Here is a 23,123-nt window from a genome sequence, read left to right as displayed (position 1 = left end):
TTTAGCTAAAGGGACCCAACACTATCTCTCCCCTTTAAACCTGTTTGCCGTGTTCTGTCACTGAGCAAAACACTACCAGGTATAAAACAAACGACAACCTCAAGATCTTCTGTAGCTCAGGAATAAAAGCGAATTAATTTTCTAAATGGCGTTTAAAACGATATAGACACGTGTAAATTACACCGTGTAACAATTTTTTTTTGGTTCCTGGGTAGTAAGTGTTATTTCCTAATTGCTTATGCCTCAAAAGTATAGAAAATGGCTATTATTCCCCACAAACTTTGCTTTTGTGACCAGGACAGTGATATTTTGAAATGTACCTATTTTCCAGAACATTCCAGATAGATTCAGTGCTGAGTAAACTTGGAGTAACTTCTAGAACTTTCTAGAACTTTCCAGTAATATAAATAGTAGTATAAATACAGAGGCCTTAAGCCAACCAGTTCAGTTTAGTTCCAACTGCCTAAGTGGATACATATCTGCATTTTTCTGAGATGGCATCAAGAGGCTGCAAGCATCCGGCAGACGCATTTTGCTATGTCTGCGGCCAATTTATCAAGACAAGAGCGAAAAAGCACTCCGTGGAAGCATCTGCTAAGATTTGTGAGGCCTACAAGCATATTTCGGCATGCCTGTCGGGGATCAAGACAAACCCTGGGCACCTCATTTCACCTGCGAGCACTGCAAAAAAACTCTGGAAGGTAAGATGGACAATTGTTGCTCGGAATTTTATGTTATAAAATTTGTTAAAATTTTTAAAATTGTAAAAGTTTTTAATTTTAAAATGTTTTACAATTTTCAATGTTATTGAAAAAATATATAATATATGAAAAATGTTGCGAGAATCTCTTACACATTAGTCATGGGTGAAATAAATGTATTTTTGCAGGATGGTACAGAGGGGAAAAGAGAGCCATGAAGTTCGCTATCCCAAGAATTTGGCGGGAACCCACTGACCACTCAAGCAACTGCTACTTCTGCATGGTGGACCCTTCCAAGCAGACCGAGTTCTCTGTGGGGAGGAACAACGTCAAGTGGGAGCCACTGGTGGACCCCCGGAAGGTGCTGATGCCACCACTGCACATCAAATTGGGCCTTATGAAACAATTTGTCAGAGCATTTGTTCAAAATTTGTTCAAAATATCACTGTCCTGGTCACAAAAGCAAAGTTTGTGGGGAATAATAGCCATTTTCTATACTTTTGAGGCATAAGCAATTAGGAAATAACACTTACTACCCAGGAACAAAAATTGTGTTACATTGTGCTATTTTCTATTCCTAATCTATTGGTCATTATACAGTGTATTTAAAAGTACAAAGTAGACTTAACTTACAGTGGTAGTTTTTAGAGTGAGACGTTTACCCTGGTATGTAACATAAATACGATCATTTAATTTATTATTTAGACCTTTATTAATTTATTGATTTTCTTCCTATTACCTAAACACCTACAAAATGGCAAGATTGATAAAAATGATGAAGGTTGACAAATGATCCATCACAACAACGCTCTGTTGCTAATTCCTCTAGGGGGCAGAAATCCCAAATTCTTTGCCCGGGGCAGACACATTTTGACATGCATGATGCAACGACACATCTTCATTTCACAGGTGAAGAGGCTCGGCACAATATACCGTCCAGAACACAGAGCGACTCTGGCGAACTTCATGGGAAAATCTGTGCTGCCATTACATAATGTGTGGTTCTGTGCAGAGAACTCAGTCGATCATAGGATTTATATATTCTTTAACGTCGAGTTGCTGTGTTAGTGTTAAAGTGAACAGTATTCAGTAGGGAATGCAATCATATAAGTTCGTTGCAAATAAAGCGTTTTATATTTGGAATCATAAATACTGTGCGGGATTTGAATTTCCCGGTTGGCTGTATGACAAATAGAAGAGACTTCCTTTGACATCAACATTAAATACTTGCGCCTGCGCTTTATTCTCGAGCATATTTCAGATCAAGAAAGGTTGGAGATAGGTCTTTGTTTAGACGTTAGAAAAAACAAGTATTTTGTATGAACACCAACGTAAAAAAAAAAAAGATAAACAGCCACAGAAACAAGAAGAGGCTCCACAGAATGCGAATGAGACTACAATTTGTTTCATTTTTAAACGAGTGGTTGAGAAAAACAAATTAAGGTTGCGGGGTATCCGAGACTTCCTTTGTATACAAACATTGCAAAACTAGGTCTAGAGACCTTAAGGTGGAATCGCGGAGTTATCTCGGAATTCTGCGTTGCATCAGGATGATGGTCGTGATCATGGAGAGATCAAATTAAAAAAAAAAGGGGACTCTCTCTCCTTTTTCATCTTTAGTGCGAACATGATTGGAAGAGGTTTTCTTTTTAGAGAAAGGCAGCCCATGGAATTGGGAGGAATAGGGCAACTGTGTAGCTGCCGAGGGTTTAACAACAGAGCAGCCCGGGGTTACTTAGAGGAGATCCCTAGATCCTGATTTAAAATCCCCCCTTTAATTGATTATACAAAAAGTTACATAGAATCTAGGGAAATGGAGACGGTGGGGAAATTCGAGTTCAGCAGGAAAGATTTAATCGGACACGGTGCATTCGCTGTGGTCTTCAAGGGAAGACACAAAGAGGTACGTGCTGCAATTTTATGTTTCATTTTTGTATATTTTCTTACTTTTACAATGTTTTGTTTATTTTCACTCTGTATGGTGTACTATTTAAAAACCTTAGTTCGTTATTGGATCGCTAGAACTGGTACCGAAAATACCACCTTAATTTTGGGCCTAAGCTCTTGGCTTTTGCTGACAAGGACCGATGTACCTGATAATATAAATAATAATAATAATAATAATAATAATAATATACGTACATGTTACTGTAATGTATACATGTGTGCTGCTACACAGATTTCTACCGAATCAGAAATGCATGTATTTGTTTTGCCTGCGTGTGTTTGTTTTAGAGCGTGAGTATACTGTTTGTTTGAACATCTTTTAATTATTTGTACAAATGTGAAAAAGTGGCGTGTTTTTTTTATTTTTTTTATTTATTTTTGAGGTGGTATGGGATTTTTTTGTAGAATTGTTAAGCTAGCAAGCTAACATGTCTTGCAATTAAAATACAGAACGAACTGAGACGTGACCCAAGCGCTGCTAATTTTCAAACTTTAGCGTATAGCTATAGTCTCTATACTCTAAATGTAGCATATTGAGTATTCCTGGTGTTTTGTCTATTGCAAAATTGTATCAACTTCGCATTTTTAGATAAGGCATTCGTCTTAAGTTTCTCTCTTACACAGCTTAATATGGTACCGGGGCAAGTACAGACAAGTTGCGCTAGAGAAGCGTACCTAGTTATTTACCATCAGTGCATGAACAATAGGGATAGGACACGCAAGGAGAATTTGGTCGACAAAAGAACCTGCACGGACAGCTCTCGAATCTAAGAATCATAAACTAAACTTGGAATAAGCGCTTAAACTAATTCACTTCAAGTGAAGTGGAACAGCCAATATGAAAAAGTATGTAGTACAGAATGTGATAACAAAGCAGCGAATATAGAAAAATCCATTGAATATCGCATTTTTGTGATATTAAAATGTACGTTTTCTTACAGAAGCCAGACTGGGAAGTAGCTGTCAAATGCATAAACAAGAAAAACTTGGCAAAATCCCAGACTCTGTTAGGCAAGGAGATAAAGATTTTAAAGGTAAGAACATTCGCTATTTTTTTTCAGTCATTGAATTTTGCCCATGACAATTACTTTCCATTTTGTGTCAATTAACTTATTTCTCTCTTTTTTTATTAAGGAGCTGAAACATGAAAATATTGTTGCATTATATGATTTCCAGGTAATATTATTTTTTCTTTTTATCTAATAAAACACCCTGTGCATGCAGTTTAATACATGTGTTATGCAATTTATATATTACAATCCAAGTACTGTCATTTGTTTTCAGTTTGCAATTACTAAATCATCGGTGACGTGTAGACCTATTATCTTATGCATTGCGTGTGTTGGCCGTTGATATGAATTTGCATTCACAACTGTGTGCTGCTCTGTCACAGAAGTTTGTTTTGCTGGGGCACGCTGCCGTCACGTGTTCTCCTGTTGACATTCAATGAGGGTGGGACTGAAATCGTAAATGTAGCAAAGGTGCCTGGGAGATGTAGTTTTGTGTTTGACACTAAGGTTCTCAGGTAGTTGGGTCTTGTTGGTGATTGGACTACAGTGCCCAGAGTAATTTGCTCTTTCTATTTTTGTAACTTGAGATGTGGGCTCATCCACGTCAAATCGTATGTTTTAGTGGTAGACTACTAGAAGTCTAGACGAAGGATAATGTGTGCTGATTGTGGTGAAAAATGAAGGCCTAAATATATGAAATGATGTGTTTTCTGTAACGTTGCTATGTCTTTATAAAAAATTTAAAATAAAACATTTTACAAGCTTGAACAACTAATTTGAAAAGACTGTCATAGGTAGCATATATTTTTGAGTAAATTATTTTTCCCTCAGGTTACTGTTCTGCTAATGAAATCTTTGACAGGCTGTGTTCAGTAAGGCTACATCTCCAGTTTCAAGCCTTTATGAATCGGATATATTATAGGCTGACTCATTGTGTGACCCTGAGCAAGTCACTTAACCTCCTTGTGCTCCGTCTTTCGGGTGAGATGTAATTGTAAGTGACTGCAGCTGATGCATAGTTCACACGCCCTAGTCTCTGTAAGTCGCCTTGGATAAAGGCGTCTGCTAAATAAACAAATAATAATAATAGGATAGCAGTCAAAGTCATACAAAAAAGTGTTTTCCAGAGAGCTGTATTCATGAGAGCTATGTGTATTGTTGTGAGGAAAACACAATGGATTCCTTCAGTACCATTTATTTTACCTGTGCAATGTAAATGTCTTATTTGCATACTATAATGTGGTAAGCAATGCAAAAAAAAAAAGAAATAGACAATAGGTTGTGTGTTTGTTTAACTTGCTTAAAACTGTACATGTTGGTACATTTTGTGGTTAGTTTTATATGTTATCTTGAAAGCAACTTGTAGTCTCCAGTCTAGTTAGCATCATATTTGCATCTTCCCAAGCACATTTGGAGTAGAGGGGGACCAGTTTTAAATGCCATACCTGGAAATAATGGGATAAAACTTTGTCTACACAAATATAATTGTTACTGCTGTATACAAAGATTTTGACTGAAAGGGCAGTTCATTTGAATTTAACTGACTAACTTAAATGACTGCGGATCCTGTAGCTTTCAGATATCCCACAGGTAGTTTGTGGGGCTAGAACAGACAGATATGTAGCTTATTACTTGCCTGAGGTGGTGTTTTTGGGTGTCCCGCATGGAAATTCATCCATGTACAGTATTGATCATCCTTTAATAACCCGGCCTGTTCATTGAAGTTGTGTTTATAGTAGTCACGCAGTGTCTGTTTTGTGATTGCATCATTATTGTCTTTGCAGGAGACAGATGAGGATGTGGTTAGGTAGCAACACATTATTATGTATCACTGCCTAAAATTCAAGCTTTTCTGCTTGTTTGGAGGCACACAGAGTGTGGTATTTTGTATTATTTTAATTTGTAATACTTTTAAGGATATAGTTTTGCAGTCTGGGTGACTGGGACAGTGTCGTATCTAGGTGTTTAATATAAAACCGCTCATATTACGACGAGACTCTCCTCTTTCGTTTTAGTCATTACCATGGTATATTTACCTGCACTGCTGTTTCATTTTTATTTACATAAAAACTGCCGCTGGCCTGTGGTTTACTTGCATAACAGGAACCTAGCTTGTTTGAGGGCTCTTTTCTACATGTATTTTGAAGTTGATTGAGATCATATACTAGAATGGTTTAACCAGTCTAATCTGATTCCACTGTTTTGGAATGTATTGGATACTCCCTTTTTAATTGTACATTGTCTCTTTTAAGATTGCCTGAGTGAGCAGGGCATGGGTAAAGCTACTTGCTTTCTGTCGGCCTTTATGAACTCAGTCATTCCACCCTGTGCTACTTTTTTATTTTTTCAAGGCAATTTAACCTTGCCTTAAACAGTTTAAGTGTTTTTCTACATTAAAGTTATGTACTACCATAGCCCAGTCCAGGAGGTGTCTGATAGAAAGGTGTCAAATATGGGTAACTGCATCATCCAAGTTGCTTAACTATAATTTTATTTTCCAGCCCTGATAAATCGGCACATGGGTCAGTCTCTCGATTGCAGTTTTCTAGTCTCTAGTGGGAACCTAAAAAAGTTGTATTATTAAAATGGGTTTATTATTGTATTGTAGCGATCCTGGTTCCCGCAGGCAGGCGCACACACAGGGCGAGGCAACACACACAAGCGGAGGGCGGCGCTAACCCGGGACCTCTCGCACTAAAGCATAGCGTCGATACCGCTGTACAAAAGAGTCGGCTCCCTTGCAAGGAGTGTATATCGGGCTTATGTCTTTGTGTGTGATTACGTCACCTACCAGCCCTACTGCTGCCTTCCCCCGTGCATGCTGCAGTATCATTACGGTATTATGTAGAAATAATTACTGCACAGGTTAGGTCTAAACCGTGAATGCTTCCGTTTGTCTTTTGTGTGCACTGGAAAGGAGTGTGTATTAAAAATGCATAAAGAACCTGTTTGCAACAAAAGCCTGGTGCTCATTGACTGGAGTTGAGTCCCATGTTGTTTCGCCTCTGGGCTGCCCGGTAATGTAAACCAGAGCAGAGAGGTGTGTTGCTGCCAGATGGTTACTAAGCAAGGTGCAGGTGCAGGTGCTTCAGGTGCCCCTTAGTACTGGCTCTGTGATCCTAATGCAGTTTGTACACGCTGGCTTGATGTCTTGCATCTGCTGGTACCCTGAACCCTGAACTTTGTTCCAAGTAGTGGTGAGGATAGAGTCCACATTGAGAACACCACAGACACTTGTGAGTAATTGAACAAGCCAGGTGGAGTGGAAGGCGCTACAATATCTTTTGTATGTTTAGATTAGTGCACAGAAGGGCTTAAAACTCACACTAGCCCTGTACTCAGTCCTAGGTTTAGGCATATTATTGAAATGACCAGGTGCCAGGAGTTTGAGTAGTCTGGTCCATGGTAAATGTGCTATAAACTTATTGCTCTTATCGCATCATAAGTCACACTCCCGGCTGCCGATCATTTAAATATCTTGGATTCTCTGTGAAAGCATTGCAAACAAACAATAGTTGTTTGACAGTTCAGCCAAATGTCTGTCTGTCTGTCTGTGTCTCTCCTCTCTCTCTCTCTCTCTCTCTGATGTATATGTGTGTGTGTGTCTGGAGCTTGTTTAATAGTTCAGTAGTTCTCGGCTTGTTTTCAGTGCAGAGGAATGCTGCTGAGTTGACAGGATAGTGAGAACTCCAGTTGGATTCTGTTGAATGCCACTTTTCTCAGTCTGAAAAGCTTTGACATTCATTTTCAGGCATATAGAATGATACTCTGCTGTTTGTTTCAGTTTGCAAACCGCTGTTGTTTTTTAAGGTGCACACAGCAGATCTCAGACAGGCTGTGGTTTAGCAGAACATGGGAACCACAAAGCCTGATTGCTTCCGACATTATTCATTGTTCCTCAGTGGGGATTCTTCATAAGAGAGTGAGAAAGTGACATCGTTCATAGGAAGCTGTATTATCCCCCGCTGCAATACATCAGCTTCACTTAATATTACAACAATAAAAATGTTTTGAAGCGATTTCCACATACAAATACCTCTCCCCCAATCCATGATTACCCTATAACAGCCAGGAAGCAATTTCAAGCATTTTATCTTTAAAAAAAAAAAAAAAATCAGGAAAATAACTTGACTTGACTAGCAAGAAGCAACAAAAAGCTTCTTCAGTGTCAGTGCATTAGTAGCACAGAGAGGGATTTTGAATGGAATGAGTGTACTAGGTAATCCCCTAAACCCACTGGCAAAGAGGCAGGCGTGTTGACAAAGTACATTTTCAATGTCTGTTCCAGAAATAAAAGGCTGTGTGGTAAATTCAAAACTAGTTCATTTAAAAAAAAAAAATAAAAAAAAAATATATACTTCTTGTTTATTTTTAGTTGGCGCCAAACATCCTAGCTGGGAGTAACAATAACGCCATCAGATATTATCGGCTAGTTTAGCAGGACTCGGACTTCCTTCAGCCTTCAAGTGTTTTATGATCTCTCCCTGTGCTTGGCTGCTTTTGTGCAGAAAAAGCTAGAAAAAAGCTCCCGTAGTTATATTTAGAAAACCACGCCTGTCAGCAGTGTTTGAATTGCCATCTACTTGTTACAGCTATTTAAAGAAGGTTACCTTATCATTAAGAGAAACGTCATGTTTTTCAGTAAGCAACCCTGGTTAAAGCTTGACCATCCACTTTCGGAGGCCAGTAATATTGAATATATATATATATAATAAAAAAAAATACAGGTGCTGACCCTATACAATAGCTGTAAACATTTACATTTGTTTACAGTATAAGATTAGTACTAAAAGGCAACATGAGCTGACTAGAATGATTTACTGTATTTTACCAGAAGTATTTGGATTGCATTTGGATAGCTTCAGAAAAGCACATCAGCTAGTTGAATGCATTCATCAGTGTTGCCATACTGGAAGTATACCTTGTGTTTTGGTTTGATTTTACAGCTACATTACATTGCCTGCTATCACTTTAGTGGTAAATCATTTAGAGACCAGCACCAGCCAGCCAGCAGTTAAATCTGCCTGGTTACAAATGCAATTCAAAACAGATGGTCTGCATATCTCCTCGTCCAGACAAGAAAAAAAAAAAAGAAAAAACATATTCCTTAGTCAGCAGCGGGCCCGAGGGCTGGGGACTGAGAGACTGACCGCTGATAGGCTGTTGAGATTGAGGTGTCATCTGTTGCTAGGTGACAAGGGGGAGCACTCCAGGTGGTGAGGATCTTGGTGATTTAGGAGTTTGTTTTCTGCCTGGAGGTCCTCGAGTTATCAAAGAGGCACAGCTTTGTGTATGTAAACTGAAGCAGGCATCAGGTTTGGGCAGCACACACACTGCTATTGACTGTTTCGCATGAGCAGCGTGCAATACAGGCTTCAGTATCCAGCATAAATGTGTTCTGGTTGGCATGGTGACACGCTGGTGCCATCTGATGTGGATTTAAACACTGGTCACGTTAGTTACAGCTCTCATAGGGAACTGAGGGTTATTAATGCTATGGTTATTGACTCTCCAATAAACCTTTGGGGTGGAACTTTAAACCAGTCGTTTAATTATCGATGTCTGCATTCAAAGCATTGGTAAATAACCTTTGCGTAACGTCTCTTAATATTGCTCTGTATTTGTACTGTATAATTGCTATCCGGTTCTGACACCAGGATAGATGAGATACGACTGAACATCCAGGGAGTTTGTGACCAAGAAAACAGAAAACATAATGCTGAGGTCATAAAACAACTAGAATTTCCTGTAATAATGCTTTAATCTTCTATTTTTAAAGCGGAAAATGCTCCTGCAAATGTGCTTATATCCACCACTCTGTTATGAGTAAGAAGACTAGTCATGGTTTGGAATTGTAGGCAGTGAAATCTGGTCAAGCATACAAATATTTCTGCAGTTTGAACTTGCATTCGGTAGACATTTATTTAGTTAGATGAATGCTGCACTAGCTTGGCAGAAAAATATCACTTATTTTTGGCCAATTCTTTTATATTCCTTCAAATCTGGCACTCTGCTAGAAAAAGATACAGATCGATGTAATGTTTTAAATAACAGCTGGAATGCTTAAGGCAGTATCTTAATGACCCTGGATGTTTTGCAGACTTGCATTTACACGAATTGCATGGCCCATGTCAGCTAGTTAAGTAAGGTACACAGGACATGTAATCTGTGCTCCACATGGTACAAAGTTTAACTCCATCGTTGCTCTGGTGCAACTGTGTAACTTCTACAATACTGCGTTTACAAGCCAAGCAGCTAACTATGCAGAGAGAGATTGACATGGATTGTAGTGCAGACTCCTGCTTCTTTGTAAGATTCACACAACATCACAAAAAACACACACATGGGAGCTATCTATAAATGCTTTATATGCCAAGCTGATCACTTTGTTTTTCATAGGGCTTGTTTGATGTCAGTAATGAAGTATCTTTGGCTCAACATTTTATTTTATTGCCTATGGAAGCTTTTCAGCCCACTCCGGTTCAGACACAACAGCTGAGAGCAATATCTTTGCTGCTCCAGGAATGTGATGAATAAAGAGTCAAAGTGTTATGTATATGTCAGCTACTAATATCTGTGAAAACAGTGCAGAGCTACACGCATTGATCAGTGTATCTCTGGGGCTACTGCCCCTGGGGATAATGCTTACTATGTCAACAGGTCAAACAGTGATGATTCAGCTATACAACCAAGTGGGTAAAATACAACCTGGAGCAAGCTGCCCTAATCATTTTCCACAAAAACAAATTTAAATGCAAGGTCCTTGATCAGGGGATAATTATACAACAGCCTCGGCTTTTTATACTGTTCAGGTTCCACCATTTGCAAACTGCGTCCAAGAGCGTACTTTTAACCCCATTGCAAGTCGATGTGTTTTCTTAACCTTTTTTTAAATCATGATGGGAATATTTTAACTTCTTTCCACTGTGCCTGTTGCTGCTTTTTCAAAGTTGTTAGGTTGTCACTGATCATGAAAGCAGTAGATACTGTCAACTCTCCATGCATTTCACATTTAAAAAAAAAAATGTATTTGTTCAGGAAATCTGTTTTTTGTTTTTTTTTTGCCCAGGCTCGCTTAGTGTAGACAAGAGTCCTTTGAAAACAATGTGTGTGCTGAGCTTGTTTAATAGTTCAGTAGTTCTCAAAGGGCTTGGCTTATTTGTTTTCAATACAGAGAAATGCTGTCGAGTTGACAGAATGGTGTGAACTCCAGTTGGATTCAGTTGAATGCCAGTTTTTCAGTCTGAAAAGCTTTGACGTTCATTTTCAGGCAGACGTTTTTTTTAAGGGTGTTCGGCTGCCTAAGGCTGTACTCTTTGACCCTCCTCTCCTCCAACGGCTCACAGTAAACAGAACCTGAAGTGTGCATTTCACAAACAGGGATGAACCTTATGACACAGTTCATCTTAACTGTAGCACATGGACTGCTTATTCAGCATACCCTCTTTCAGAAAAAAACGTCATTGAGTTTAAATTTGTTTGTTTTATTGGTTTTAAGTTAATTGAATATTTACAGTAACATGCATGTCTACGTAACAAACAATACATTACTGTTATTTTATAACCCTCAATATTACATTGAAACTGTCTCCACACCTTGCAAATAAAACAGAGCTTATTATGCATGTCTTCTGTTCACAGTAAACCCTGTACAGTAGCACTGGAGTGTGTAAGTCGATTCAGTGAAGCATTTTTCTATTAGGAACTGCACCTTTCCCAAACATTGAAGTTATCCAGGTGTTTTCTTGTAATTGTCTTGTAATCCTGAACGTTTGGCCAGCAACTCCACAATTGTTTGAGATTCAGCATCTCCCACTGGAGAATGTTCCGGGAAGACGCAAGAACAATAGAACATCCACCCATACTAATATCGCACAATGAAGTGACCTACAGTGTTTGAGCAAAATGTACTGTAGGGATAATATTGTTTAACCAGTAAAGTGAAGCTCACGTGGCCAGTAATCTGGGTCCAGTTACTGTTAAGAAGATTTAAGCAGTATATCTGCCACCTCTGCTGTAGTAGACATTTTTTCTTTTTCAGCATATTCTGAGTCATAGTCTAAACAAAGGGGTGCTGTCTTCATGCTATTAATGGAACATATGCTGCAAGGAAGGAATTGTCGGCTTAAAATGTCAGACACATCAAGCCTTTTTTTATTTATAAATGTACACTCTTGTTAATAATAAATCTCAAGCGTCATTTGGCAGGAGTGTGTTCCGTTAGGAGTCATCGCTGTCAAAATGTCATTTCTAAAACCTGCTTCTCAACTGAATAGTGGTGAATCAGACATGGCAGGACGTATATCTTGCTGTGCTCCCTCATCAGAACGTTGAGACAGCTGGGAGCAGCTTGGTTAAAAAGCCTTTTTATTCAGACTCTAAATTCTCTCTAAATCTGCCCCTTCATTACTGATTTAACCTGCTTGTTAAACTGGCACACTGCCGGACGAATGCAAGTGTTGGAACAGCTGTGGGGAAGCAATTCCATGTTGCACCGTACATGTAAAGCTGTAAAATGTAGACCTGTCTGTTTTTGTTGTAAACACAGCCTTATAGATTTGGCCTCCAGTGAAATTAGCTCTTATGAATAAAAGGAATCGGAGAACCTGTGCAGAAAAAAACTAAATTTGTGCAGGCAGGGGAGAACAGTAAACCATACCTAAGGAAAGAAATTACGAGATAAGCAGCTTGGAGCTAATCCTTTAAACTCTCCTTTTTTTAATCAAGTTAGCAAATTTGTGCTTGGCGCTCAGTATCAAGTTACTCAACCTTTTCTGTTTCTGTCTTTGCTTCCTAAACCTTTTTTTTGTTTTGTTTTAAAGCACTTGTCGGTGCCAGCATTGAACAAAACAGTGCTTTGAAAGCAACTAAGTAATCTACTTGTGGCTGTATTGAAAGACCTGATCCATCTGATTTAACACAGTTAGATCAACAGTAACAAGAAGTAGAAAATAATAAATAATATACTGTATATCCAATAACTTGGGGTACAACAAAACAATGCAAACTTTTACAATGTCTAATGTCGCTTATTTATTTTAGAAATCGCTTAGATGTCTTACGCTACAGAAACGTTCTACGATTCCTTTTAGTGGTGCAATGCAGTCACATGACTCTCTTGACATGTGTTTTTTTTTTTTTTTTCAGGAAATGGCTAGCTGTGTCTATCTGGTGATGGAGGCAAGTCATCTTTCTCCACCTCTGTGTGATTTAATATGCACAGCTCATGAATAATTTGTAATGGATTAATATCCTGCCTATCTATATCAATTTCACACAATGGTCCTTTTATCAGCCTTCAGTGCTGGACGGTCAGATGTGTAAGATGTAAGCAAGAGGTCATCTGTGGACCACAGTGACTAGCACTGCACAGGTCACACCATGGTCAACATACCTACAAGAGTGCACCAGAATATTAAGTGAACACCTGTTCTATCAACTTATATACAGACAAATGCAATAAATACCAATTTAGCATGAAGACAGTGATGCACCAGGCCCTGTTTCTATCATAATCAACAGTTAAACCTGAAGAAACTTCAGCAGCTGCCTATATTTATTGGCATTTATGCCATGCGCTGTGTAGTGGAGTTATCGTACAATGGACTTTGGGACTGCGCAGCTTTATGCAATTAAGCGAATGATGCATTTAGTCAATATGCATTTAACCGTATCATACAATCCTAGAAAATGATGCACTAAAATACTTGACCAGCTGCATGCAATGCAATTAAGCGATGTATGCAGTTATCCAGTATGCAAATAAGTAGAGTCGACTATATATAGTCTACACACACACACACAGAGAACAATCTGTGAAATGCTCCTTTTTCATGTATTGTTTATGAGTTCTTGACTTTCTCTTTGTTGTTCTTCTGTACTTTATTTGATGAATTATTAAGCTGCCCAGCTCCTTTGTGGTAGTTATCTAACTTTATCCTGTTATGATTTGTTTTCTAGTACTGCAATGGGGGAGACCTTGCTGACTACCTGCACTGTAAGTTACATTTGAGAGTTGCATTACCTGGTTTAAACCTTTACTCCCCTGTGCTGGTGAAATTGGCTCTTTTTAAACTTGCTTTCCAGTGTTGTGTCAGACACACCCAAAGTCCTATAAAGGTTGATATGTTTTCTTTTTTTAAGGTCACATTTATATTTGAAGCAGGAGAATCCTAAACGCATATAATTGTGCATTCAAATTAAGTAGCAGTTATCCAAACAACGCAGATTGAGTTAACAGAACCGTGTTAGGGGTTGAAACACTTGATATTGATACATTACACACACAGTAGGAATGTCACTTAATGAGGAGTCAAAACTGCAGCTGTTCCATTTTGGAAATACTGGCAGTGTATTGAAGTGTTGAACATTGACAGTACCTGTATCTGAGGGCTGGGTAAGACCGCAATCAAGGTGTCTCTTTAAAAGCTGAATATACAGCAGCTTGGGATACAATTCCTTTCTACAGTCCCTTTTTGTTAAAAAGCCAGTCTGAAACAGTTTCATGAATCTCAAACTGTATATTATTAAACCAGAACAATAGACCATCTTTAAACAACGAAATGGAGATAAAACTCCCATTGCATAGCAGTTTGCCAATAAGACACACCTATACCTATACCCTGTGGCTAATCAAGCTTGTATTAACACCTGAAATGGGTGAAACTGCTTTTTAATGGGAGTCTTTTTTTTTTTTTTTTCCATCCCTGTAAGTTCTCATCATTTCTTGGTGCCTAACCTAGGGAAGGATTTCAAGTACAAACCGTAGACATGCTGTATAATTTCCTGTACTATGGCGACATTCAGTCAAGTGGTTTGGACCTACATTCCAATAAGGGCTTACTGAAGAGTTAAGTGTACAGTATATTGGTTCACATTTTGCATCCTCTATTAATTTCCCTCTAGCTTTAAGATTCATTAAATATGGGCCCTAAATCTTATTACCACCTAGCGGTGTTTTAAAAATAATATAGAGGTGTCTATTGAACTGGCCACTTCCTGTCCCAGGCAGTAATGTGGTTTGGGCGGCTGAGTCACCTCACTGGGTTTTGTAATAAAAGAGAAGCGTTTCTAACTCTTGAGTCACAAACAGGGCAGAGAACCCAGTGATCAAAGGGGTGTTTTGTTAAACGCTGTTAAAGGAGTGCTGACCAATCCTATTCCCGCTTATTTGCTTCATTAACTTTATTATTTGTCGTCCCGTCCCCTGCCTATTTTTGTACTGAGACCAGCAACTTTTCATCAGTAGTGTTGTCTTTTTTAATTATCTGCATATTTAAAGATTTTTGGCAAAAGAAAAGAGGAACCAATGATCATACAGTAAGAAGTAACATCAAGTGCAATTGGAGAACCCTCCCGGTCAGAATCAGACTGATTTTAAACTAAACACCAGTGCTGTATTTGCTTCGTTACACTGTGACGTTCAGACCTTGCGCGCTGTTTGGCAGGAAATAACTTCGGTGCCTTTTTTCGTCAGCACTCTCACGTAAACAGGGGGCTAACTTTTCTGGCTTACGAAAGCAGAGGGCTAGATCCAGGTGCAGTCATGAACAGGCTCCCTCCTCTGAGCCTCTTTCAGGAATTGACAGAGGTCTTGAACTCTGCAGGCAGTTGGTTAGAGTGGAGAACTAGGAGAAGATTTGAATTCTGAATGTTTTTCTTTTGCTAGTCGTCTAGTCTAAAAACTGTTTGAAAAACTGCCACATACCTCTGTCTCAACTGTGGTTGCTATCAAATATATATCTCGGTTTAATTTTATAATAAGTTGTGCAGTTGACACAGACTTATTTTGGTACATATAAAATCGTACCTCCTCCTTGTACACTTTGAGTGTGAAATCCTCTCTGTAGGAATCTAGTAACATTTGTAATTATTGGTCAGTCAACATAAAGCATTGACAAACATTATACTCTAGGAGACAGACCGACTACACATATCTGTATATATCCAGAGTCAATAACTAATAAGAATACAACTCTGACATTTTAGTTGGGATAAATTAACATATTAAAAAAAAAAAGATCTGCAACAAAAATTGAAAGGCTTCTTTCTTTCTGCTCAAATCTTTGTGCAGAATCCCCTTGGCTGCATAGTGCTGATAACGGCGCAGCATCCTCTGTGGTGCCGGCTTTGTCGTCTCAGTAACACAGGATGGCTCCTTCTGTTTGGAATGGGTGGTGCCCTGCCTGGGAAACCAATCGGCACAGGCCCGGGTGGAGTCAGGAAGTGATGTCTCAACATTCTAGAGTTCCAAAACCAGGCAGAGCAGTAAACTTGTGTCATCCCTGACAGTGATCTATAATCTTAGACTTTCTCCATCTGTATCTCCTCAGTGGCAATGAATCTGGGGTATACGCGTGCTGTCTCTCTGAGCTGGCATTCTCAGAGTTGTGTTTTGTTTTTTCACAGCTAAGGGGACCCTGAGCGAGGACACTATCCGTCTGTTCCTGCATCAGATCGCAGGTGCCATGAAGGTGTTACAGAGCAAAGGGATCATCCACCGGGACCTGAAACCACAGAACATCCTGCTGTCCCATTCCGGGGGGCGCAAATCCAGCCCTGGGAACACCTGCATCAAGATCGGTGCGCTGTGCTCTTCTGTCTTTATATCCCCTGTGATTCCCATAGAAACCAAAGGCTTGGATGCACATATTCATCCAAGAGGTTTAAGTTGCTGTGATTTGCCCACGTACACATAAATATAAATAGCAGTGATAAATACTGGCTGCTGATAATAAATCATTTACAGTCATACTGTACTTAGGGATAAATTGAAGCCAGTGCATATCATGAATTGAAATATAATTCACAAGTGTTATCCTCAGTACTTTTTTTTTTTTTCTGCAAAGCCCATGTAGATTCCATTTTGCAGAAAATTGTTTGCTGACCAAACACCTCGGACTTTTGCCTTGAGTTGGTTTGATTGTTTCCCACCGTCATGATTACAGTAACTGAGGGAAAGTTCATGGATTTGCAAGCGTATGGTTTATGGTTGGAAACCTGAACAGAACAGTTGCTCATGTGGGGCCATTGAATATGGATGATGGGGAAACATGACATTGAGCAGTTAATAGCGTGCTAACCCATGCTAGAAAATCAAGTTTCTTATTAGCATTACTAATGTGTTGCTGTGCTGAGACAGCCGTCCCTTGTTTTTTGCTTTAATTAAAGTTTTGCAAATCTTTCAATGACAACGCTGTAGACAAACTGCTGGTCACATGATCTGATTGCAACAGGACCATTTTTGTGACTTTGAACTACAACACAGGAAGTGATTAGGTACCAAGAAGAGGCAACAACCTTTCACCTACTACAGCATTGTCTTTGAAACGTCCGCTTAACCCAGATTGAAGTGTCAAAATACAAACACAAAAAACAATGCTATTCAACCTAAGAAAGAGGGAGTAGTGATAATATTGCCAACGGTAGTAAGAAAAATGTATTTTAAAACCTAGCACTCGCAACCAGAAGGACAAACACCACATTGATATTCTATTCACTTTGTTTTTTTCTTTTCCCCTCCAGCCGACTTTGGGTTTGCCAGGTACCTGCAGACCAATATGATGGCAGCTACGTTGTGCGGTTCTCCTATGTACATGGTGAGTGACTTGCCATTGAGTACTGTACGTCGTCTGGCTGTTGGCATAACCAGGTTTTGTTTGGGAGCTATAAGGTTGATCCAATTCCTGGAACTCTAGATTGAAGTCTGTGCCTAACATACTGGTAACTCCCACGAAATGTAGAAAAACTCAGACATATTGTTGTCCTTGCTATTATTTACTGTATTTGTTTTAAGCTATTGACTATCCGAAATCCTACATACTACTACTGCCCTTATAAAAGTTTCCCATTGTAGTGTTTTTGCTGTTTTTCCATGCTTTTCCTATGGTTATACTATGCATTTACCATAGTTTACCCTGGTTAGCCATGTTTATTAATATGCTTTACCAGACCTTGCTATTCTTTGCAATGCTCACCTATGCTTTACCATGCTTTCACTGTGCTTCATTACACTGCTATGCTTTTACTGTGGCACACTTCTATAAGGGTGTTGCTTCTTTTTTTCCAGGCTCCTGAAGTGATAATGTCCCAGAGCTATGATGCAAAGGCTGATCTGTGGAGCATAGGAACCATAGTGTTCCAGTGTCTGACTGGGAAGGCCCCCTTTCAGGTGAGTCCTTATTCTGTTTTCAAGTGGCCCCTTAACCCCTATGGTGAGGTTAACTGAAAAGCATAAACCTCGCCCTGTAAAACAATAAGCTTTATGCAGCAAAACAGTAGATTTAAACCCAAAACAAATGGTTCTATTTAAAAATCATATCTGGTATCCTCATTACTGCGTGAACCCTGAATGGTTCATTGCTAGGTTTCCAGTGTTCTCCATGTTTATCAAAATCTTATCAAGTAACTGGCATCGGCTGTTACATTGTTACGTGTTTCCACAGCAGATGTATTTCAACTTAAGGCTATAAAAATGACTGTGTTCTCTGCCCTTTTTGTGACGCAAGAGTTCATTGTGTCCTCATTTCCCCAGAATGAAATATAAAGTGCAGTATTGTCACCTCTGCATTTATTTCAATATTTGATTCATACTATTTGAACAGCCTCTCTCAAGGGCTGCAACGATTCACTCAGTGGGCTTCAGGATAAAAAAATAAATAAAAAATGGGTGTCAGGCAGGTCTCTTTCTCTCTGTCTTTCAGTAAACAATGTTGCACAACTCTGTTACAAAGCCTGTTTCCTTACTGCAGTGAACATAATGTAAAATAGTTATTTTTGAATCAAGGGGTTTTAATAGGAAGCAATATTTATTTTGCTTTGCGTTTCCTTTCTTTTGGAAAGGGAGGAGGTGGTGTCATTCTTGAACCTGCATGTCAAACATTTGATCCCTGTGCCTTTTATTTGGCATCATTCTCAATGTCCCTTTCTGATGTTGCAATCACTGACAAAAAAAATTGTTTACAAAAAATACAGTGCAACTGTGTATAAACATCAGCTGACTTCTAATTTTATTTTGTGATCTGTATGCAGGGGGATCCTTACTCAGAAAGCACTTAACAGTCCTGCAGATTTATCTAGAATAGCTGGTTATTGATCCCTTGTTTTCAATCAAGTGGTTACTGAGGTGTCAATAATATTTGGCCCATAATATACAGGATTCTTTTTTCATATCTCACTTGCTTGCCTTTCTTGTACTATTCATGCATTTAAGTAGTCCACTCATAGTCTTCATCTGGCACCAAGGCTAGCACACTACCAGGCAAGCTAATGGAGCAGCTCCTTCAGCAAAGCTGGTAGGAGTCACATATATAAGCATTGCAATAGCACCCTGTCATGGTGCTGGGATAGTTTTATTTCTATAGTTCCCTGTATTTCCTTGTTAAGGGTCAGCTGAGTTCAGACCGTGCCTGGGATTCTGAACATTCAGTTGACTAAGAATACAGACTGTATCAATTTACAGATAAGATCATCCAGATGATGTGGGAATTGTTTGCGGTCTCATCATGAGACCCAGGATAAAGAAAGCGCTTTTATTCAGGTTCATGTGAACATTTGTATTCTAATTTTTTTAAATACATTTTCTAGTTTATTACAGGAAAGCGGTCAGGCGTTTTAGTTGCTTACCTCTGTGGAAACTGGCGACACATTTCTACAGTGAGGGCTTACAAACTCAGACAAGGAAAGACGAAATACAATTGAAGCGTTCTAATTGACATGTGATTTAGCAAAAAAAGAATGTACAGTGCACAGCGTGGTAGTTTATGTTGTTCAAACCAGCGTGGTTTTTTTTAGTGTGTGTTTTGAATACCTTTTTGTTTCTTCGCAGACCATATGCAGTCTGCGTGGTAGATGTTGTCTGGAAGGTTATATTGTAATGAAATAACAGGGAGTGCATTGAAACGTGACAAGTGACGGCACCATACGCTGGGTAACAAACCCAACATCTCTGTGTGTGATTCCATGAAGTATGCACTGTTTGTCTCACAGTTCCGTCCTCCTAGATTTAAAACAGGACAATGCCCCGTTTTCACAGGGGCGCCAACACCTCTTGGCAGATGGCATCCTTATAATTAGTTAGTGATGCTTTTATTGTGGAGCAATACTCAGCCAGCTGACTTTATTACTACCTTATGTGAAGTGATGCTTTCTATCTATCCAGAGGGCCAGCAAGTCTTACTTCACAGGCCTAAACATTGAGCGAGAGTTACAGAGAGTCAATGAATGCAGTTTGAAGCCCATGGATTTAATACAGTACAAATACAGGAGAAACTCAGCAGTGGGTGATGTTCAAAGGTAGCACATGCATTTTAAATGCATTTGGATTTATGCTTGCAGGCTAGCAGCCCTCAGGATCTCCGGCTGTTCTATGAGAAAAACAAGAACCTGACTCCCAAGTAAGTGTTGCCAGTCTGTGTGCTACAATAATCCCTCTCCTCCCCCTTCATACCTTTCCTCTCCATCCCATGGCTTTATCACATGCCTCGGCATTCTCTGTCATGTTCTGTTACTCACATTTTCCAGCCATCTGCTGTGACCCTGTTTAAACTTCTACCTGCGACCTGACACTTTTTATGGCAGATATGTGGGCACCTAGCCTTGCATTCCCTTCGTGCAAAGTTTTGTGTTGTTGCTATTGCTGAACTGCACTGTTGTCATTTCTTACCTATGTGTTCTATTTCTGCATCTTTTTTTTAGTTTTGTTTTCCCATCTCTTCATTTTTAACAGTGTATCCTTATTGACATTTACCATCCTGTGTTGAATATAACTGATAACCACTACACTACGTAGCTCTTCTAAACAACAGTGCTGTGCCACCAAGCATTGCTCACATTGGATTACATGAAGGTGTGCTTGTTAAGTAAAAAGGAATGTTTGCTGGTGCTCTATTTATATCTACCTTTAAGTGAACAGTTGCTAAATCATCACACTATCACTTTTCACTGAGCTTCACAGTCAACACACCACAGAAGCTTACATCCAGCATCTCAAGGACCTGGCTCAAATTCCCCCCCACACACACACACACTCACACACTCTCACATATCTAAAACAACTAAACTTGTCAGTATAACTAAATATAGACTTAAAGAACAACTTGTTACAGATCTGAAATGTCACAGTTCCCTGAACTAATGTATTCTTGTTTTTATAAGCACTTTGCATGCCTTTTTTCTGTTTGTCCTGGTGACTTTTTTTAAAACTTGTACATTAGAAGCAACTCTGACCTCTCAACAGCGCTCAGACATGTTTTCTCTCAAGTACAGCTGGTTGCAGGGGGACAGGTTAATGGTGCACTACACAAACAGAAAAGGTTTGCAAAGCGAATCCTAACAAGAAGAATATACTGGTTAATATAACGGCAATACATTTTTACCCACACCAAATTGCTCTTTTCATTAAACTTTTCATTTTTAAGGTTCATTTAAACAGCAAATGTGCTGCTGTAGCTTTAACCCAGTTCAGACCAGACCACAGATGGAATTAGTCATTGCTAATGTTCACTTTATGCTTTGTACACAAGCCAAACATGTAAAATTGGGCAGTGAAAAAACTCACTAATGGACTCCGACTGTTCAGAATTGCTCTTCCCATCTGTGCCCTCCTATTCCTAAGCCGGGATCTCGCTGTCATTGTGATCTTGCGTTGCCAGCTAATCAATTTCTAACCTCATTCTAGATTTACTATCACAACCAGAGATGTGATATTAACCTTCAGGTTGCGCATCTCTCTTACCTATTGCTGGATTGTCCTATTCACTATTTGAAATACAGTACCTTTAGGCACTTTTTAAATGAATTTAACTGGTAAAACAGTTTTTGTCTTTCTGAGATGCAAACTGATCACATTCTTCTTTTGTTCCCAGCATCCCACGGGAGACCTCCACCCACTTGCGCCACCTACTGTCGGGGCTGTTGAAGCGCAATCACAAAGATCGCATGGACTTTGGTGGGTGGTGGTGTTGTTTTTTTTTTTTTTTTAAAGCTGTCTTCAGTTGTAGATGTGTGTGTCTCCTAAAGTACTGTAACATAGAATTTACATTTATATATCTCCCTTGTACAAACACCCCAGCTCTCTAATGCCAAATAAACATTGTCTAAAACTGAAATATAACAATAAATATGTAATATCTCTGCCTTTCTGATTACACAAGGCAGGTAATTCCAGAGTTGTGGAGAATGATGGCAAAGAAGAAGAAGGGTTTAGAATTAATGTGAACGTTTGTGGTAGTCGTACAGCAGTTTTGCTTCCACTGTCATAGTGTCAATAGTAATAATAATGACCACCATTTATCATATGTCTGTTACCGCCACCACAGTTATCTCCATTCTTTGACCATGTATTATGTTTTATTGTTAATATCCATAAACCTCTCTAAGGCCAAGTAAAATAACAGCTGCTTTCTGTGACACTCTCTCTGCACCCTGCCTCATGACTCTCTCTTTTTGTTTTATTTAATTAATTTATTTATTTTCTCTACAGATGAGTTTTTCCGACATCCGTTCCTGGAAGTGAGCTCATCCATGAAGAAATGTAAGTGAAATTACTGAACCCATTTATTTATTTATTTTCCTGTGTGTTTAAGTCGATCTCGTACATTCTAACCCCTCTGGTGTTTGTGTGGTGTTTTTACAGCTGCCCCAGTGCCAATGCCTTCATACCCAAGCTCAGGGTCTGCCAGCTCCTGCAGCAGCTCATCCACCTCTCACCTCGCCTCTCCTCCTGTAAGTGTCACTCACAAGGGGAAGGGAACAGATCAAGCCTGTGGGTAATGAGGTCCTAACAGCACTTTTCAGGCCTCTTTGCCATTCATAATGTGACAGACACAATTTCTTCTAGAACTGCTAAAAAGAAACATAACGTTTTTCAACGAAAAGCTTTGGCAGTCCTGCAGTAGGACTTTGCTTTTCTGTCTGTGCTTACATCTGTGTTACGTACATGGGGTTTGCAGAGCATCGGGGTCATTCCGCTTGCCAGGTGTAACACTAATGAGGCCTCTCCCTCGGTCTTGCAGTGCATGGGGGTCATTCCGCTTGCCAGGTGTAACACTGTAATGAGACCTCTCCCTCGGTCTTGTTCTTTCCCATCGCAGCAGTCTGTGGCAGAGATGCAGCAGCTGCGAGCCAAGACTCTGGCTTCTCCTACCCAGGATTCCCCGGGTTTCCTGCACGGGCTAAAAGACTCGGCGGGCAGCAGCAAGGACTCTTCCTGCGACATGGAGGACTTCGTCATGGTGCCCGTGCAGTTCTCCAGTAAGGCTGGCTTTTTTTTTTTTTTTACCTCTAGCAGCAATGCGGAGACCTTTAAATAAATACTTGGAGACCTGGGTTCAAACCTGGTGTAGTCTATACTATTTTCCTACACAATTAATTGTGTGTGGGTGGTGGTGGGTTGCACATTTCTGTTCAATTGCAAAAAATGGTGTCTTTGTAGAAATTCTCTCCGCCGTGTAAAGTGCTCTTTCTG

General features: G+C 39.5%; 1 protein-coding gene across 3 annotated transcripts in view; it reads left to right on the top strand.

The window, feature by feature from the left end:
* The first annotated feature begins 1,515 nt into the window (after positions 1-1,515).
* Positions 1,516-23,123, top strand: part of LOC117426103 (serine/threonine-protein kinase ULK1-like) — a 34,601-nt gene continuing 12,993 nt past the window's right edge. For all 3 annotated transcript variants that reach the window (XM_058994587.1, XM_058994586.1, XM_034902410.2), the window contains exons 1-13: positions 1,516-2,604; positions 3,590-3,682; positions 3,783-3,824; positions 12,806-12,838; positions 13,619-13,655; positions 16,067-16,240; positions 17,183-17,256; positions 17,727-17,828; positions 19,994-20,052; positions 21,523-21,605; positions 22,140-22,190; positions 22,293-22,381; positions 22,750-22,909. In XM_058994587.1, the coding sequence (XP_058850570.1) occupies positions 2,515-2,604; positions 3,590-3,682; positions 3,783-3,824; positions 12,806-12,838; positions 13,619-13,655; positions 16,067-16,240; positions 17,183-17,256; positions 17,727-17,828; positions 19,994-20,052; positions 21,523-21,605; positions 22,140-22,190; positions 22,293-22,381; positions 22,750-22,909 (1,087 nt within the window). In that variant the 5' untranslated portion in view covers positions 1,516-2,514. The remainder of the gene's footprint in view (positions 2,605-3,589; positions 3,683-3,782; positions 3,825-12,805; positions 12,839-13,618; positions 13,656-16,066; positions 16,241-17,182; positions 17,257-17,726; positions 17,829-19,993; positions 20,053-21,522; positions 21,606-22,139; positions 22,191-22,292; positions 22,382-22,749; positions 22,910-23,123) is intronic.

This window comes from Acipenser ruthenus, chromosome 21 (assembly GCF_902713425.1).
Source record: "Acipenser ruthenus chromosome 21, fAciRut3.2 maternal haplotype, whole genome shotgun sequence".
Taxonomy (NCBI): domain Eukaryota; kingdom Metazoa; phylum Chordata; class Actinopteri; order Acipenseriformes; family Acipenseridae; genus Acipenser; species Acipenser ruthenus.
The sequence above is the reverse complement of the archived record's forward strand: the minus strand, read 5'-3'. Positions and strand labels throughout refer to the sequence as shown.